We start from the raw sequence: 19,470 nt of genomic DNA, 5'->3' as shown, positions 1-19,470 counted from the left end.
AACGCAAGTAAACCTACAACATTTTGAATAAAAAAAGGCTTAGAGTGACAGTTATTAGACACATACATAAATTTTACCTAGGTATAGTTGCAAGCAATCTGTTTGACATATCACTGATGGTGTAATGGTGAACGGGAAGGGCTGGGAAGCATGGTGACTTTATAGTAAAGGTTCGAAACATCTTGAAAGACAAAATTTTATTCTGTTATATTTTGTTATTTATTCGAATTATTTGGCGTTATTTGTGAGTCTATAGTCACTGTGCCTATTATCCACAATGATTCCCTTTGTATGCATGGAAATTAGCAGGATGGGTAAATTACCCATACTAACGGAATGTGGGAATCCCAGTAGCATATTCGTTGTTTCTGCAGTTTGCTCCTACCTCCAGTTCCGTTCGTGGTGGTTCTTCTGTCTTCAGCTATGGCTGTCCTCAGCCAATTGAAAAGTATGAAAGTCACACAACACGAAAGCAACGCATTTGCTGCAGGAAATATGAAACTGCCAAGACGCCCAGCTGATAGTTTCATACTTTCTGCGAAATGATTAGCGCTCTCGCACCTCATTTGTGTTTATATGGACATACTTATACAGTAGACATTCAAGATGATTAAATGTGTACGTTTATTAGATTACAAAACACAAACTGTTTCACTGTTTCGAAACAGCGTATCGAAACATTACATTGTACTGTTTCATTTGTTTCGAAAGAGTTACGTGTCTGTTTGCCCATCTCTACTATAATGCATAACTACACATGCATATTCTGTCACCAACTTCGTGAATGGAACACACTATTGAGCGTTACAAACTGTAGGTTGAGCGATCCGTAACACTACAATAAAAATTGCGAATGAATGAATGAATAGGACAAGTGTCTCCTGCGTAAAGCGTTCAATATTTGTTGGGACTCGCAGTCACTTCCTCATATACTGAAATAATTGAGTGTGCAAAGTCAGAAGGTATCGAATATATTGGTTTTAACTAATGCTGTTGCCTTTCGATACGACACCTAAAGGAGAAAGCAAAGGACGTAGTGCGCGGAATCGGACTAATACGCGAATCAAAATTTTATGCACAGTTGCTTCCATGAAAGAAGCGCGTAAAATAAGATTCCTGTTTCATTTAGCTTTTGCTTGCCCACTGTGTCATGTTGGCACAACGTTACTTGCGTTTGTTCCAAAGATCTGTATGTTGGAATAGGTCAGAGACACTAGCAAGCCAGGTGGGACGTAGTTCGAAATTCAGCCACTAGAGCGCTCTCTTGTTGTAATGGAGGCTTAGTGGTGGTCGCGCGACAGTCCACCTCGCAGCTCTTCGTAAAGTTATTAACTTATTACTTCAAAAGTGATTAAAAACCATCCACCATTCCGTCATCAATTAGGCGCCTGCCCAAAGGGTGGCTAGCTTCGGTTCAGGTAAGTACCAATTGTCTATATTTGTTGTATTTGCGAGTGTGCAGAACTTCAGCTGTGGCCTTTCTGCTGTTCTCGAATATTATGACAGATACGTGAATCTAACGTGGTTAAATTTTAGTAGTAGTGTTTGCAGTTAAAAGCTGTAGTTCTAGATTTGATTAGTTACTTCTGATGTCACAGAACGATGTACTTTATTTCAATACGTTGTGAAATTCAAAACGTCATCAAAGCGATTGTGTTAGTAAGTTTCCCGTACATTGAAACGCTTATCTGCATGCATTTATTTGTCATGTGATCTCTGACGAGTGTGAAGACCTACTGAGCTCCCTAGTGAAGTCTCTTTAAGTTAAATTTTTTACCGTGAAGAATGACTAGAACTTGTTTTAGTACTTGTTGGCGGAATTTTTTATTCTGTTGCACAGCATAATGAACCCATATTTTGTAACGAAAGTGGAGAGTGCTAGCTGTATTTCGCTGAAATTCTGTGAACTAGATCTAGTTCTCTGCGTAATTCAGACGACTTTGTGTCGATTTTGACTGCATCCCAATAACCATGCCAGGAATAACACATAACAGTAACAAATGTTAAGCTGTCAACTATTGTTTTCGTAAAACCATTCTTTTTTATGGTTTTTAAAGAAACAAAACGAATTTTAAAAAATCCAAAGGGGAGTATAAGCAAAACAGCATAATTAGCCACAATATGCCTCATATCTAGTTTAAACAAACGCTTCCGCAATGTACTAACAGCTAAGACGGCCTCTTAACAGGTAGCCAGATGGAGGACACTTGCGCAAGAAAGGCTGCTCCATTTTAAGAGCGCCGTAGTAGTAGCCACCCATCCCTATTAGGCAAGCAGTAAAACATTTTAGTATACTAACACACAAATCTGGAGAATTTTTGACCAATCGAATAACAATGTTGTAGCTTTGGTGGTTTTCCGTTGGAGAAAAAGGTGATACCGTCCGTGGTGGTGTAATTACAATCCCTGTTCTGTTTGCTGTTACGTATACTGTTTCGCAGTGTTCTGCAAAGAAGTATTACTTGTTCCCATAGATGTACGCATAGCAGGTCTAAAGGGTTCAGTTTAATCTGAGGAAGTAAGATGGGACAATAGTACGATTCATTAACTGCATTAAAGCACCAAACTAACTGCAGTGACCAATATTTTTGTCATTGTAGATACTTCTTTGTGCACATTTTACTCCTGTTATCGATTGAAAACTTGTAAAACAGTACATATGTCGGTAATGTTTCCCTTGGTGTGTCTACTGCAAACAGTAAATGCTCCAGGAGCAGGCCAGGGAAGTCGTAAACAGGAGCTGCAGGTCCCTATCGATTGACGTGGCTGGAGTGTTGTGCTTGCAAACTTGGTGCGCAGGCGCGTTTCTCCGCTTCAAACTGGATCTCACCGGCCTGAGACAGTGGCTGGCTCGTAGGATTTGCTCCGTTGCTTAAGCGTCGTCTGGACAGGCAGCAGCTAGATTTTCCATTTTTTTCCGAACAATACAACACTTACGTTCGTAAGTAACCCCCTTCCCCTGTCTCACATGACTCACGGGCAACTTGGAAGTGGGTGGCGGGCCACAGTTCTGTGGGCGTGTGCGTCATGGGCCTAGACTAACAGAACAGTCACTTCTCTTCCGAAGGAGGGCCATACATCATCAAACACTAGCTCATCGTAATTCGAAAATGTAAAGCGGTACTATGTGCAGAATGCCAATCCTGCACCACTGTTTGTTGTTTGTCGAATAGTACAAAATAATTGCACGGGGCTTTAAATTTGTACAAAACCTAAATATAGATGATACAAATGTGCGTTTCACTTGAGTGCACTTGTAACTGAGACTCCTTTATACAACAGAGCAACGACTTTACTCTTCAGCAATTTTTTCAAAGGAAGAACTTTGACGTGAGAAATTAGTGGAAGATTAAGTACTACCAAATCTTTAACTCTTGACAATGAATTTTCAAGAGCTGTAATTCAATACGTCTTGCCAGAGTAACTAAATTGTTTTGGTACAAGAATGTAATAGTATTAAGGCGACTAACTGTCTGCGTAGCAATCGTTTAACCGGTTCAAAAATGACATTAAATAAATGATGAATAAGAAATTTCCAACTGCTTTGCCGCAAAGTGACTTGACTGGTCTGGGAAATCCTGCTCCAAAGAAGTGGATCACGTGAATAGTGGCAGACCCCTGAGTGGGCAAGTACGGACTTATTTTGGGTGCATTCCTGAGGTCCTGTCGCCAGGCCGTGCAAGGTCATGCGACAGTCTGCGAACTCGACCGCATACTGCTGCTTCTATTTTCCACATTACATAAAGCGGGGGCGGCGATTTGTTATTTATAGCAATGCGAGATACTAGACTGAAGAAGACTTAACTCTTCTATTAAGGTCTAAATATTTTCAATCTGATTGTCCTATATACAGCAGCATTTTTAATCTGAAGTAACCACTGTTGATAGATTTCGATGACTATGCGATCAGTGTGCACGACATTCGCCAGAGGAGGATTATAGTTCGTCAGGATTACGTGACAGGTTTCCAAAATTATGCGTTTGGCAAAGAACTTGCATCTGGTATTAGACAAAAGCAATTGTAAGTCCTGCATGCAAGGCTTTTTTAATATCATAAAAAATGCAACATGCGTTAGTCATAAATTTGGCGAGTGAATTTCACCTTAGACCTGTTTCGGTTTCGTCTTAAATTTTCCGCACATAGAGGAGGGAACTTAGGCAATGACACACAATATCCATCACAGTTCACTCTTTCCTCGCAGATACTGGTCATTTCCGTTTCGGCGTCATGCCATTATGCAGCTCCAATGCATTTGTCAGTTTCTACGTGAAGCTGTTGTTTACTACAGTGTTATTTCGGTACGTCAGCGAGAAAAAGTAGCTTGCAAACTGTAACAGGACTGGTCAGCGTTTAATCTGTTTTTCTGACCAGCGGTTGTCCAATAACTTTGACCTCTTTACTTAGGATTTCACGATTATACTTTCAGCGAATTGAGAGCTAGTCTTCAAGCAATGTACGGTGAAGGCCTTACGTGGTTTTGAAGTAGTTTCAGTAATGCTTATTCCCTAATAAGTTTTAAAAAATCTGCCGCACTGATGCAGCATTAGGAAGCAACCCTGCCGCTGAGCTTTGTATCCACTTAATATTTTATCTACTAATGTGTAGTACAATACATCCTTGGCTGAATACTTAGAGATCATTTCACGTGCAGTCATTTGGTACCGACAACTTTTTTCGTACATGACACTAAGTAATGTAAGTTCAGTTGGACACCAATTGCAATTTTTTAGTCAAAAGCAAGGTAAGATTTAGATCTGTTGGACAGGAAAACTTAACTGCCCCCTAGACAATTTACGTCCCTTGATAAAGTCGGGCCAGATGCATGGAAGAGAGTGTTAAATTTCTTGACCTTCACCTCGGGTGTATGCTTGTAGCGAACAGGGCACGAAACTTCCATTGTATAGTGCAAGGCCGCGTACGCATTTCGTTAAGTTCGTACTATTATCGCTATCCTTGTGATAGCGCATTTCAAGGCCGCCCTTTCCGATAAGTGCCAGTAAGATTTCCATGGTCATACCTTTACATATTAACAGAAAAACATTGAAATTTTAGCCGTTAAGGGGCAATGGGCTTCATGTACATTGTGAAGTTACACCACCTACGTCATTTAAGCTTTCCATTTGCTGTCGGCGCGTGGGAGTGTACGGTTTTTAATTGAAAAGGGCTACTTCGAGGATGTTTATGGTTTCCAGCATCGCGTATTACCACCTCAGTGAGAGTTAACTCACTTATCAGCTGTTTCTGCTTCGAATTTCTCAAAGCATGAGATGAAATGAAAATGTGATAAACAAATTAGGAGCCCCCAACGTAAATAGCAATTATTAGTAGACAGTCATAAGTCCTTCTCGCCCCAGGACGAACGTTGGTAATTGTTACAGTATCGTCTGAAACACGAGTTAGTATAGTAGCCTGCAATGAATTTGTGGTGTTCCACCGCAGCGACACAACTTGCTCGGTAGCAGCCGATGCAGGTAAGACCTATGACGTTCGCGCGTGTTGCGCCTGAAGGCCGAAGTAGCCTTGACTGCCCCGCTAGCTCTCATTTACGGACATCTTAACGCAGGGCATTCTTGCTCCTGGCAAGGTAGTCTGGGCTACAGCATTGGGTACACAGAGGCGGACTTTTTTTAAAATCGACAATTAGAGGACATGATTACACTAGCGTTGTGGTGATGTCAATTGTTTAATAGTGGGTTGCTACCTTATTTCATAGGAGGGTTGGGAGAGGGTGCCAACTTGAGGAAATATTGCAGAAGGTGAAACACCTTAATAACAACACTGTTGTATAGAAGTATCATGTTTTCCACAAATGATGCTGGTAGGGGAAAAACTTTTCGACATGCTTTGAAAAGGTTAACTGGAAATATAATAGTTGCTGACTAGATCTGGGATGACTGGCTGGCTCGGAAGAGTAACCGGACGAGCTTGAGAGTCACTGTATTGACATGAGCGTTTTCTCGAGCCTGTCTTCTAATACAGGCGATAGGTTGCAATGCAGTTCTACTAGCTTTTAGTGAATTTAAACTCTTACCGTTTCGGTTAATTTCTCGGAACTGTGGTGCATATTCAGTACATATCTGTTGAATCATTTCTCCTTCTGCTGTAATAGACAAAAATCTATACTTCTTAGACAATAGATATCGGTCCCTGTGGCCATATTAGTGATAAATGTGCGCATATACCTCAGAAATTAGCACATAATGTCTAATTAAATCTGCAACTTCCCATGCGTATTCCGAAATAGACTGAGCAGTAAACAGCGCAGTTCCATACTCAGTTGTTGGCGAAGCAGCGTTCAAGTAACTGTGTGGTTAACTATTACATTTGTTCAGATGCAGAAGTAATTTGGACATTACTTACGTAGTTCTGAGTGAACTGCGTATAAAGTGGACATCGCGACCGGCAATTGGAATGTCCGTTCGGTTGTATCCGCAGCAACGGAACGGCGCTCTGATTTTCGCTGTGCCTTTTATTTATACAGAATTTTCGGCGACGTTTTCAGAGGCATAATTCACAGTAGCGTCAGACCCTGTGCTTGCATTTGGAAGAAGGGGCTCTGTAAGGGAACGGAGTTAGATGGCTGGACTTCGTAGGGACCTGGTTCAGATCACTGTCCAACCATCCGCGTTTTCCGTAGTTGCTCTAAATCGATTAAGCCAATGGACGACATGGTTTCTCTGAAAAAGGACACGGTCGCTTGCCTTCCACATTTCCCCCCAAACCGAGGTAAACTCAGTCTCTAGTGACCACGTCGTCGACGGGCACTAACGCAGATTTTCCTTCTATGATTTGCGAAGCTTACAGTGAAATAATCAATAGTAATGGATCCCATCCAGTAACGTTCCCATCTAGGCGCAGTCGTTTATTTCCTGGCTTTGATGCGTAGGATAACATCGTAGTAGATTCACGCGAACACTTAATATCTCGAATACCTGTGCCAAACGTACTCTCAACTGCCCCAACAGCGTGTAAAATTAAGCCAGCTCATGAAGCTACACTCTCTGCCCAATTGTACATGGCGAAGGAAACATGTTAAGTCAGTTCTAAAGTACTGTGGCCGTATTCTCGAATGTTTCTATGCTCGATGTTGTACACGAAGATCTTGATCAATTAGGGCTAATGTTGCCTCTTCTTTTCTTGTTCAGTTCGACAGAATTCTTCTATAAAGCGAATTGGGCTCCACTTACAGAACCGTAAACTCTTGGCCCTCTGCGCGAACGCCAGTATTAACATTTGATTCCTCAGTAGCACCGCCAAACTGCGTCAGTGGTGGGGACGCACCTTACCGCCACAGATCGATATCCGGGCCAGCGTCGACACTCGATGCTGGGTCTGCTACAGATGCTGTTCACGGCCGCCCAGCCGGTGTCACATAGCCTCTTATCAGACGGTCTTTTTGCTGTCGTTGCCGTGCCCAGCTAAGCCATTTCCGGGATGTGTTGTGTAAGAAGTCTGGCTTACGCGCAGTGCGGCGGAAGACTGTCTTAAAGCGCACGGGTTTTTTCCCCCATCCGTAGTTCAATGCGCCTTTCACGTTTCGGTATACTTCGGGGGTGTGAGACAACGTTCCAGGATTCAGACCTCAACTCTAACAATGGTTTGTTAATCCGAAAAATATCATTTTGAACTGTGGGTCGAAACCCATTTTAAACGATAGAGCCCCCTGTAACTGACTTCACAGTTCTGAGTGTTTCCTGAATTTATTGGTGGACAAGGATGGAGCCAGAGGGAGTAAGTAATGCGTCATTGCTGTTGTAATTTGCACGTCATAAAAATAAATTCGTAGTATGGATTCGGGACCAGTAGCTACTGCAGACTGGCAAAGCCAAAAATTACCGTAAAAAGTTTACTAGCATACAAAAATCATTTTGCATGTTTGTTAATTGTAAATATCGATATCACCTCAAACCGCGAGACAAAAGTTGACTTCCCCACAAATTAGCGGACTCGTAATCTGCGACCCCGAGCCATGTTTCGAGATTCCCCCCCCCCCCCCCCCCCAAGCGATTACCTTTCATGTCCTTGTTCTGCCCGGTTGTGTTCTCCAACTGTAATGTCGACGGGACGTTGAAACTTTACACTGGAGATAAGACAAAGAGCGATTTTGGCACGGGTAATGTTGCTGTATTAGTCCATTACTTGCCAAAACCTTAGTTTTTCTACCGTTTTTGTCACTGAGATGCCCTGAGTGACAAATGAGACGACGTTCTGTAAAAAATCGGTAAATTAGTACGAAAACTATACTGTATTATTTTTGGAACATTGGCATAATTAGCTATCCAAATGCACGGTTTTAATGTCAGTACTGAAGACTGTAAGAAACGTGATGAAAAAATAAAACCACATTCCCGGTACATACCCTCATGGGGAAGCTTACATTATCTGCTCAGAACTATTACACCTATAAAAAAAATTTTCTTTTCTTTAGCTAGAAGAAAATTTATTCTGTTGGCAAACATACATTCTACTTCATACTGTAATAGCATTCACTAGTTGCTCAAGAAAAAAAATCCTCGAACGCTTGGCCACTGTCTTATCTGTTAGACATTGAGCAACATGGTTTTCATTTTCCAGTACCTAGTTCATTAGTGTTTGTTGGCATTTCTACCACTCTTAGGGTTTTTAGTTGATTTTTCCAGTCCATGTCCTAATGCTTAGCTTCTGGAGCAAAATCTGTAACCTCATCTTCATGCCTTCTGGTTATAAGTTCTAAAGGACATGGTAAATGGTATACAATACAGTAATTGTTCAGTGCATTTTCTTCAGCGTCTTCTTCATACATTATTTCATCTATATTGCATTGAATAATCACCAATTTTTAGTCATCATCTTCACTGACTTCAGAGCTCTAGTTCTCTTCAAACTTACAATTGTAAGTCCACGTAGCATGTTTTTAGCCATCTGGTGTTGTAAAATGTGAAAGAGAATATTTCATTCTACTACTTATCCTGGAGAAACTCTCATAAAATGTAAAGGCAGTAGGTTTCAACAACGTACATAGTAATTTTTGTATACAAGATGCGTACAAACAGGCGTATCTACAGAGGAGTGATAATGTAGCATGTCACTGTCCCATTGTTGGGACGCATAAAATAAACTGATATTGACCTTACTTCAGGAAATCTCAAAAATATACTCAATGTTACATGGTCATCCGTATGTTCATTCACTCGTTACATTCAGTCCCTTAGGGGCTGGTGAAACACTCTGGAAATAAGGACCAAACATTTATGCCATTTCAATCGAAGGCAGCGGGTCCCTCACCGTATCAGATAAAATGGCGAGTTACTGCTACTACTTTAGCGGCTAGGGCGACGACGACGACGATATTAGAGAGGTATTTCATAAAACACAGAACATGTACATTACAAGAAGTAAGTATGCGACGTGGATGGTTTCCATTACTCGTCGTAGACTTTCCGTTATTGCTCCACTGTGCTAATGTGATCGAACATTAACACAAGATAGGAAAATGTCAGGAAACTTCCCGAGCATCCCAGTGTTCAACTGCTACGTGTCATCACTGTGTGGTTAGTCATATTACTAGCACGTATTACTAGCAACAGAAGAATCATTGCTGCTGCTGCTTTTTAAGTATCCTATACAGATTCTTCGGAGCTCAGACGCATGGAATCATTACAATTGATGAAAAACCGTTTACGAATGGTAACGAGAGCCACAATGATACCGATGTTCTGTTCTGTGCTTCTTGAACCAGTCGAAGAAACGTAACATGTACCTACGTGCCTTGGAAGCAAAGGCAACGGTTATCGAATAGCAGAAGTCAAACGTCTTCCTGAGGAAGATTAAATATATAGAGATAGAGAAATCCTCTGTATCGAATCATGTCTTCATTAAATTTCTCGAAGTAACATTTCCGTTTACAGAAACAGTTGGCAGGATTGCATGTCGCATCTATATTGAAACGTCATGCTCATCTCAATAGAATTCTGTACGCCCTCACAGTTTCGATTACACGTTAAAACATGTAAACACAGACAACAGCTACTGAAAAAGATAATTATAGGCTGTTTTGTAAACCATTAGATTCTGACTTTTTTAGTTCGGCCGTTTCCCATTCTACATTAAGCCGTCCGAGGCTGGTGTCGGCTGTAACATCTAGTTTACTCGAAAACCTTTAAAAGGCAATGTCCTCTGACATTTCATGTGCACATTGAACTATAGTGTGATCCACACTCTCTTCTGAGGATGCAATGGACTGCTTTGTCAACATAAAAACTAACATGTCGGTCGTTAAATAGCAATCAGTACAGGGATAACCTTGAATTTAAAATCTTTGAACCGAAGGAAATTGTGAATGGCCTGTGGGCGTTTACTTAACCCTTCTCCGCTCTAAAAATAAGACTTCGCGTCAAGCGTGGTTCCGTCGACAAAGGTCACGACTTCAAAGTAGCTGCCATCGACGGCTGGGTGGGTGACATTCAGAAACCTGGTGGCTGACTGGCTGACTGACTCTTAGTGATGCCCATACTACGTGAAATACAGTTTTAACTGCTAATTTGCTTACAACGCGTGACAGTCTGTTGCGACGCTGCTCAGCCTAAAATTTTGGTTCCTATCGCCCGAATTAAATCCCGCTCGTAGCTTTAGGTAAAATAAATTCCTACAAGACATTCGGTTAGCAGGTTTTAGTCGACCTGCAGTCGACCTGCAGCAGTGCGCAAGTCCTTGGTGCATTGTGCAGACGCACGTGTTTCACAGCAGCCGGCTTGACAAATTGGAGGAGCAATCATTTAGTTGTCCGTTAGTAGACTTGCGTGGTTAAACTCCCGCGCTTGCTGCCTGCCTGTGGCCGGATGTTGCGTGATAGGCTCAAAGTGATTAACGGTTCTCGTCAATTGTCGGGCAAGGCCAGTGTCCCCCCCACCCCCACCCCTGGAAATCCACTCCGGTGTTCTGCCTGTCGATTAGTGTGCTTGACGTTTTCAGTCTGTTGCCTCGTTTTCCGTTAGCAGTCACGTCATTTGTGACGGTTTCTGTGTTTGAGTTCAGCACACAAAGACTATTACAGTGTTGTAACACCGGTTCCAATCGCATTACGCACTCTCTTTAATCTATACGTCCTATTGACTGTTAAAGTGCATCTTAGAAAAATACGACACTGCGTGGAAGTGGGTAAGATCTCTGAATATAGATTGTCACATACCAGGCAAACTTCGCCTCCGTTGAAAGTTCGCCTTATTTTACTAAAGTTGTGACAAGAATTCAGGATGACATCTTTGCCGCAATACTCTGCACCCCCCCCCCCCCCCCAATAACAGTGAGTGGCGCAAGGTACTTGAAGGCACAGCGCGCGAGACAAAATTTCTTTTTCTTATTTAAGTCATGATCGGCGAGATTTCGCAGGACGCTATGTATTGCATTGCTGTCCTTCGAAAATACGCTCTTGGAAATTTATCAGTAGAATCCTCCTTGATGCACAAACCTTATCTTGTAGCACCTGATACTGGAGTTACACAAGCATCTCAGTGAAGCTCTCGCATTCATCAAATTCTCTCACTCACTCTCTCTCTCTCTCTCTCTCTCTCACACACACACACACACACACACACACACACACACACACACCTGGTCAGTGTCCCGTGTCGACGAGCAGGAATCGGAAGTCTTCTGAGAAAGAGTTTTATAAGCACCCTCAATCATGATTGAATGTTTCTTTAGAATTGCTCCAATGAAGCTGTTTATCTGATTTTTCTGTCCATAGTTTCGTGTAACCATTTTATCTTAGGTAACTCTGTACAAGTGTCATGGCCATTATCATTTCCAGAGATCGGTCACTTTTCCTGTTGCTGAACAATAATAGATCATTCGTCTGTTTAAGGGCAAAATGCTACATTTATTTACTTAGTCTGTCAGTACCTGCACCAGCTGTTGATCATTTGCAGGACTTACTGCTTTTTATTACAATATTTTGGAATTCTGACTTTTGTATACAAGGGTTGTTTTTTGTGAGTAATAGAACACATGCTGGGGTATGTCAAGACTTATTTTCAGAGCATCATCATTGATTTCTCATACAAAATATTTATCAAATACTGAAAATGGGAAATGACCTTGTCCAACTCTTCATGGTGTTCTAACAAGTATAGGGCCTTTGACTGTGTGATCATGTGAAGAGTGAACTGACAGCTGATAGTGGCAACTGATAAGTGATAATACTGGAGTCAGATGTTAAGGTTCAATCTACTTGTCTGGGGAGGGGAAGAGCATTGAAGAGGACTCTGTTCCTTGGCCCTGCAACACCACTGGCTAGATAAGGTCCTGTACCCCACCCCTCACACTGCTTCCTATCTATATAAAGGCAGCTCGGTCAGCCACATCACACAGTGTCGCCAGAACCACGAATGGGTGTCAAAAGCGAAGCGCTCTCTTGAGCCACAAATTACTTTCGCCCGGCCGGCAGAATCCGACGCACAGTGTTTGCAGAGGACGCTGACGAGGAGGCAGGGTACTTGCGTGGTCCGGAGTTCGCTCAGTATTAGCCACAAAACGGCATCAACACAGGCTCAACGGCACAGCATAGTTACCCGCCAGCCGGCTGGTGCACAGAAAGTAATTTTGAAAGGCCTTAGTGAATGCGTTCACAAGCTTTGATTGTGCAACTTGGTCTGCACATTAATTGGGTGAGTATATCTACATTTACTGAAACTAAAGTTCGGTCAAGCTGTAGTTATACAAGAATAGTAACCTGCTTTTTTTCGTTCCATTTTGATTTTGTTATATTTGTGTGAGGGTATTTTGTTCGCACTTGATACTAGTAATAAATTAGCTTAAAGCTAATAACCATCAAAATTTGACTTACAGGTTATGCTGTAAAATCTTATTTAGTTTCAAATAACTATGACTATATACTATAATGTTTAGTGTCAGCTGCATTGGTCCCATAAAACCTGTTTCTTTTGGGTTATACTTAAGATTTACGAGTCATTTAAATTTTACTGGTATGTTAGCAGTTTGGTACGCACATTCAAATTGCTATGGATAATGTTTCTGATTCACATCTAACTCCTTTACCTACAGGGTAGTGATACCTCTGGTCGGCTGGTTCAGAGCCCGACGGCAGGTTTCTGCCTGTACAAGTCTAACTGGAGACTGTCTTTGAACGGTGAACCACCTTGGGTAGCACATTGCTGACAGCTTGACAAAAATATCTAACCTTATTTAAATTGCCTTCCGTACAAGCTGCCCAAAACTGAACGAAGGCTGCCTCGTAAGTATTTTACAATATTTCATTCAATAACTTGTGTTACTTGCTTCATATATTTCATTTAGGTCACAATTACACATGTGTAAATTCATTTTAGTATTGCATGAGATCAACATTCAGTTTAAAAATGGGGTATTTGTGTGTTACCTTGGCTAAAATTCTTCTTCCTTTTCAGTTTGCTTATTCCAACCAGTTTTTCTGAAAATCAAGGTCCAGTCGACCACAGTTTCTCCCAAATATCGTCCACCAATTGTAACCAACAGCAATCATGAAGCTGAGCAATCTTGATGAACGAATCCATGTTATGGATGCAGGTGCAAATGTCTGGAACATCATCAAAGACATCGCTGAATCAGGAGTATGTTATTATTGTTGTTTTAACTGCATTTTAATACATTTTATTAAAATTAAACTTGTTGCCTCTAATTTTGCAAACTACTTCTTGTTCTAGGTCCAGGAGGAAGCATTTTATGTCTGTGACATAGGAGATATAATGAAGAAACACAAAGAATGGAAACTTAAAATGCCGAGAGTTCAGCCATACTATGGTATAATGCATATTGTAACAATTTTGCCTATTTAGTACCAATGTCATAATTTGTGAAGTATCTTTTCAGTCTGGTTTTCCTTGCCAAATGTAACATGATTCCATTTTTTGTCTTTCAGCGGTGAAGTGCAACGACAGTCTGACTATACTGGAAGTGCTGGCTGCACTTGGTACTTCCTTTGATTGTGCTTCAAAGGTGAGTGGAATCATTGTCACATGATTTGATGTTAAAAACCATTTCCATTTGAGAGAGACGTCAGGTGTAACAAAATGTTCATTGGTGTTTTTACAGGCTGAAATCAACAAGGTTCTGTCCATTGGTGTGGATCCGAGCCGCATAATCTTTGCAAATCCAGCAAAACCAGCCTCTCACATTAGACATGCAGCAGCTGTAGGTGTTGATCTTATGACCTTTGACAATGAATGTGAACTCCACAAGATAAAAAGCCTGTTTCCCACAGCAAAGTGAGTATTCTGTTTGCAATTAAATCAAGTTTCTTCTTGTTGAGATGTATTGTAAGACTGCAAATTAACAATGAGGCACACATTTGACAGAATTCGTTTTTCCTACTTAAGAATTGCACTGTTTCGATAACGTAAGCAACAAACTTCACAATAATACTGACCAGTGTATGATATGTACGTTTCTTGACATTCATCTAAATGAGGGTAGTGCATTCTTTTGTTACACACTGGTAATTTCCAGCTCATGGTGTAATAAAATTGTCGAAATGGTGTCATTTGTTAGCTCAAGATTGTTTCCAAATTCCAAAAAATACTGTCCTCATTAAATAATGGCTCTTTGCTGGAAACTTCTGCACTTAATGGTGTACTTTTCATTTAAAAACAGTTTAATGAATTTAACTTTTAATTTACTGAATAATAGGCTGAATAATAGGCTAAATAAGTAGTTCTAGAAGAGAATATATTTGGTCTTACATTAAAATGAATCTGTTGGATAGAGCTTTAGTGGCTGTAAATGATATTTTGTTAAAAATTAATTTGGGATAGCCGATAGCAACCTACAGAAAGTGAAACTCCAAGTAGTGCTGATATGAACCCATATAATTAGATAATGGCACCCCTAACTTCCAGAACCAGATATTTTCTTAAAGGATAAAATAGGATCTTACTAGTTTTTGAGGGGATGGAGGTGGGGTCGTGAGGAGGGGGAGGACGGGGGAGGGGGTGCTGGTACTGGTATCTCAAAACTTGGTGTAACATGTCTACTGTAATGTAACAAGAAAGGAAGGTGGTTGCCTTGTGGTAAGATAAAGATTAACATGGTTGGTTTAAACACTTCCATGCTTCATTAGGCATTGTCCTCTAGAGTGTGGTACACGATATGACCTTTCAACTGACTTATCCAGCCACTTAGCCAGAGGCAATAACTTCATGTGGATTGTGAACCATGGTGCAACTTAACATTTTTCACATTAACAGGTCATTCCCAGAAGTAAAAGAGAGGTTTAGTCACAGAACTTAATGATCAAACCAACAGATTGCACCATGCACATTATATTTGTGAATTTGTAAATCAAAACATTTTCCAAATTGAATTTTCTGTTTATTTTTTAAACACTGCAAGCTTTTGAACACTTACATTTTGTCACATATGCATAGCCAAATAGAGATGCAGTATCCGTGCTATGCTTTTGCATTTTTGTAGCATATTTGCAGCTACATAAAGAAGTCTTATCGGTGTCATTTGCAGACAAAAATGTACAAATCATTATTAGCATCTGTTCCACCCTTTCACTATAAATCTACTATATTTTTGTCAGTAATGTGCAATGAAACAAACATGGCAGTGATGTGTTTGTACAGTAGCATAACTGGTGTAGTACTTCATATGGAATCAAAAACTGAGTGGCAATGTCAATGCCAAAAGCAGTTAATCACTGGCTTGGAAGAAAGTGCAAGAGGATAACTTGTTTTCATTTTATTTATTTATTTATTTTTTTCCAAATTTGGAGTGAATTTTTTCTCGTTTCAGCTCATCCGTGCCTCAGTTCATGCAGGTTTCTTGCCTTTTCTTGGTCATTATGGAAAAATAAATGATAGCTATAAATAAAAGCCTGTTCATAAAGTGTGTGTTCCATTATTTCAGATTGGTGATACGCATCAGATGTGATGCAACTGTTGCTCAGTGTCAACTGGGTATGAAGTTTGGTTGTGATCCAGAAGCTGATGCACCTCGTCTGATGCAGATTGCACACTTGCTGGGATTAGAAATTGTGGGAGTCAGTTTCCATGTTGGCTCTGGATGTCAAGATCCACCTGTTTTTCGCAGAGCTATTGCTGCTGCCCGCAACCTTTTTGAGCTTGGTGCAACTTTAGGTTTCTCCATGAATTTGCTGGATCTCGGTGGTGGTTATCCTGGCATCAAGGGTTCCTACATAGACAAGGTGAGATCATACAAAATACTTTGTCAGTTACATGTGAAGCTATTCTTGAACTGGTTTTTAATTTTACTGAGCCTCTGCTTTGGAAATAAAGCGGCATTATGTCTCGTTGTTGTTTATATTTAGACTAAGATTGGTAAATGTGATTTGAAAGAGTATTAATGCTACTAATTTTCATTTCATTACTACTGTTCTTCTGTCCAATCAGCTCAATAAATGTGCGCTTGCACTAAGCCACAGAGAATTTTCATACAATTTCAAAGAAAGTTGATGGAGAGCATTATTTTTAATAGTCTATAAGTAACTAGTGCTACAGTAATGATCATCTTTTTAAAAAAGTAACAGTACTATGCTTAATACACTTTATAATGGTGTAACAGAGTATTGAAAAAAATTTGCTTTCGCTTCATTTTAGATTGCAGAAGTGATAAATAATGCTCTGGAAGAATTCTTTCCTGATCCTGAAGTTCATATTATAGCAGAACCAGGACGTTACTATGTTGCATCAGCATACACACTTGCCACAAATGTCCATTCCAAGAGAGAACTTATTAATCATGAGGATGGATCCATCACATCAGTCATGTACTATGTTAATGATGGTGTTTATGGCAGTTTTAATTGCCTGCTGTATGACCATATGGAAGTAACACCAATACCTCTTAATGTAAGTTGATAACAGTACATAACTTGATAATAATACATCTATTGACAGATGCTTCTACCAGGACAGTGTATGAATGAATGTTTCAGTATTTTTTTGCCCTAACCTGTTACGAAAAACTCAGTTGAAAATGTAGTAATTAGTTCCTTTCCAGTTCACTTCTTGACATAATCAAAAGTGATATTTAACCATTTAAAAAGTGTACAAAAATATTGTCTTTTACTATAGTTTTTCTTATTCACAGTAGTACTTGATTATGCTTTCATCAATAAGCAATCCGTAAGAATTAGTTGTAAAAATGTTTATTTATATGTTGAAAGATAGTGTATGAACCACAGCTTCATTTTTATGTAGGCTGCTGGGCGGAAAATACGTCAGTGTTCTGTGTGGGGACCAACATGTGATGGTCTGGATCAAATAGTTGAACGCACCTTATTGCCAGAGCTGGAAGTGGGAGACTGGATTGTATTTGAAAACATGGGTGCCTATACACTACCTGTGGCATCTCCATTCAATGGATTCCCAGTGCCCAAGGTGCACACTGTGATTGACGATCACAATTGGTGAGCACGAACATTTGTACACCTTATTGAAAACTTAAAATTTGTTTTTTAAGTATATAACAGCATTTTGTTATATTTCAAACATTTTGCTGCACCTCTGTCCAGGTTGCTGCTGAAAGACCTGCACCCAATGACAGAAGAGCATTTCGTGATCGGCAGCACACCAGCAAATCTCCACCTGGGGCTAGACATAGATGGGCGTGGCAACATAGATGAATGGGAGGAAGTTGCCATGCCTCTTGCAGCTCCTGATGTGGTTGCAAATAATCCTGTTCCACCTGCATCTGCAGGACCAGCATTTTTATATGAGTTAGTTGAGGTTGGACCTGTCAGTTAGGTCTTTCAAGGTGGCATCTGTGAGATTAAGCAATGACATTTGAAATGTGCTGGTACTTTATTCTCTTCAATAGCAAATCTTTTTGACATTTATATATACAGCCATTCATTCCATCATCTCCTGTGGCTGTTTTATTTCAAGAAAGACTGAATGTGTGCATACCAAAAATATTGACTAGTTGCTATATGTAGCAGTGATGACAGTCTCAAAACTATTCAGAGCACATTGTTAATAGATATCTGTATAGTATTATTATCGTGACATTCTATTGTTCCATGACAGCATTCCACAGGTGACAGAGACCAAATCTGGGAAGTATCCCATGGTGTTAAATATTGTAGGGGGGACAATTTCAATGTTATGGACATCTACCTCAAAACGGAGATCCAACAACCTAGAGAGGTGACACTTCATATGACAGGGTTATAGTGCTGTATCCTGATACCTAAGATTTTGAGGAAAATATTATTTGAATCTCAAAATATTAACTTATGGAAGGGTCTGCTTGGGTGTTCAGGTATATGGTTACATTCCACAACTCAACAAGAATACAACACAGCCATTTACAGTAATCTATTCATTCAAAATGTTACTTCTGTCAAGTCTATAGGTGTTCTTGAAACCAGCACAAGTCAGAAGTCATTTGCTGATGCACATGATGTGGTGTCTCAAATGTTGATTTGCTACAATAGGAAAATTTACGATAGTTTTAATTTTTTCGAAGTCTGTATCTAATCATAAGCTCGGAAGTGTGGAAAAAGTGTAATAGCCCTACATTTCAAACTGTTTGAATTGTCAGTCCATTTCAAAATTGTTAATATGAAAAAGGTATAGGTTTCAGATACATTTCAATAGCACATTGTGAAAACAATTTCTTAAACACAAATTCATTGCTATCCTTTACCAATACAAATCTTTATTAGTATATTGTATTGATGCATTTATTTTTAACTATTTGAACGTATTTCACCTTTTTTATGTTAAATTGACTGGTTCTGTATAATTTTTATATTATTTTAGTAAGAAACTTCTTTAGAAACTCTTTATAGGATCGAAGCTTGGATATAATTGGGTGACAGACGTAGCGAATTAAAACTCATTTCTTATGTACTGTTAAGTTACTAATTTTAAACAACCTGTAACTTTTATCATTAACTATCTGAAATGTTAGGTCATTTCAAGTTATGTAAGCAAATGCATTTGTCTCCAGCGATGTTTGGGAGGATGCAAGCCAAACTGTGGTGGAAAGTCATTTGATTATCAGAAAGATGTAATAGGTTTGAATAAGCGAAGAGGCAGCTTTTTCGCATGGAAACATGATAATACTAATGTATTGCCTTGAGCAATAAATTTGCTTTATTTAATCTGACATGTTTGTTTTTGTTTGCATTCCCTTTTCCTAATAAGTGCATTTTTCAACATGCTGATACATAATTGCAAATGGTCACATGATGTGCATTAATTTGAAACTGAATATTTTTCTCTTTTCTTAATGTCCAGTGCATTCTCTCAAGCAGATGTTCATAAAATTTTAGTACTACACCATGTCACTAGTCACAACCAGATGTTTTACATTGACTTTGAATCTTTCACTACATTCAACTTAAATTATAATTGACATATCAGGTGAAAGAGCAACGCAAACAGTTTTGTTTGTACACTTACATACATGCACTGTGTCATATGGTTTATGTACTACCTTTCCAAACAAAACGTTTTTGCATA

At 39.8% G+C, this 19,470-nt stretch overlaps 1 protein-coding gene across 2 annotated transcripts; it reads left to right on the top strand.

The window, feature by feature from the left end:
- Positions 1 to 1,258: 1,258 nt before the first annotated feature.
- Positions 1,259 to 19,114, top strand: LOC126092546 (ornithine decarboxylase 1-like). Of its 2 annotated transcripts, none has more exons than XM_049908204.1 (10): positions 1,259 to 1,418; positions 13,043 to 13,232; positions 13,405 to 13,587; positions 13,681 to 13,777; positions 13,896 to 13,972; positions 14,069 to 14,241; positions 15,887 to 16,184; positions 16,597 to 16,848; positions 17,200 to 17,408; positions 17,514 to 19,114. In XM_049908204.1, the coding sequence occupies exons 3-10, from the start codon at positions 13,498 to 13,500 to the stop codon at positions 17,743 to 17,745; spliced, it is 1,428 nt and encodes a 475-aa protein (XP_049764161.1). In that variant the 5' UTR covers positions 1,259 to 1,418; positions 13,043 to 13,232; positions 13,405 to 13,497; the 3' UTR covers positions 17,746 to 19,114. The 2 variants fall into 2 exon arrangements, with proteins under 2 accessions (XP_049764161.1, XP_049764162.1); XM_049908205.1 differs by lacking the exon at positions 1,259 to 1,418 and adding an exon at positions 12,337 to 12,645.
- The last annotated feature ends 356 nt before the right edge of the window (positions 19,115 to 19,470 follow it).

The sequence above is a fragment of the Schistocerca cancellata genome, chromosome 7 (genome assembly GCF_023864275.1).
Source record: "Schistocerca cancellata isolate TAMUIC-IGC-003103 chromosome 7, iqSchCanc2.1, whole genome shotgun sequence".
In the NCBI taxonomy this organism is placed as follows: Eukaryota; Metazoa; Arthropoda; class Insecta; order Orthoptera; family Acrididae; genus Schistocerca; species Schistocerca cancellata.
The sequence above is the reverse complement of the archived record's forward strand: the minus strand, read 5'-3'. Positions and strand labels throughout refer to the sequence as shown.

Coding starts and splice junctions, on each gene's coding strand:
- LOC126092546 (XM_049908204.1), top strand. CDS start 13,498: ATGAAGCTGAGCAATCTTGATGAACGAATCCATGTTATGGATGCAGGT. Junction 13,778..13,895: donor GAGAGTTCAGCCATACTATG/GTATAATGCATA, acceptor TTTGTCTTTCAG/CGGTGAAGTGCAACGACAGT. Junction 16,849..17,199: donor TAACACCAATACCTCTTAAT/GTAAGTTGATAA, acceptor ATTTTTATGTAG/GCTGCTGGGCGGAAAATACG.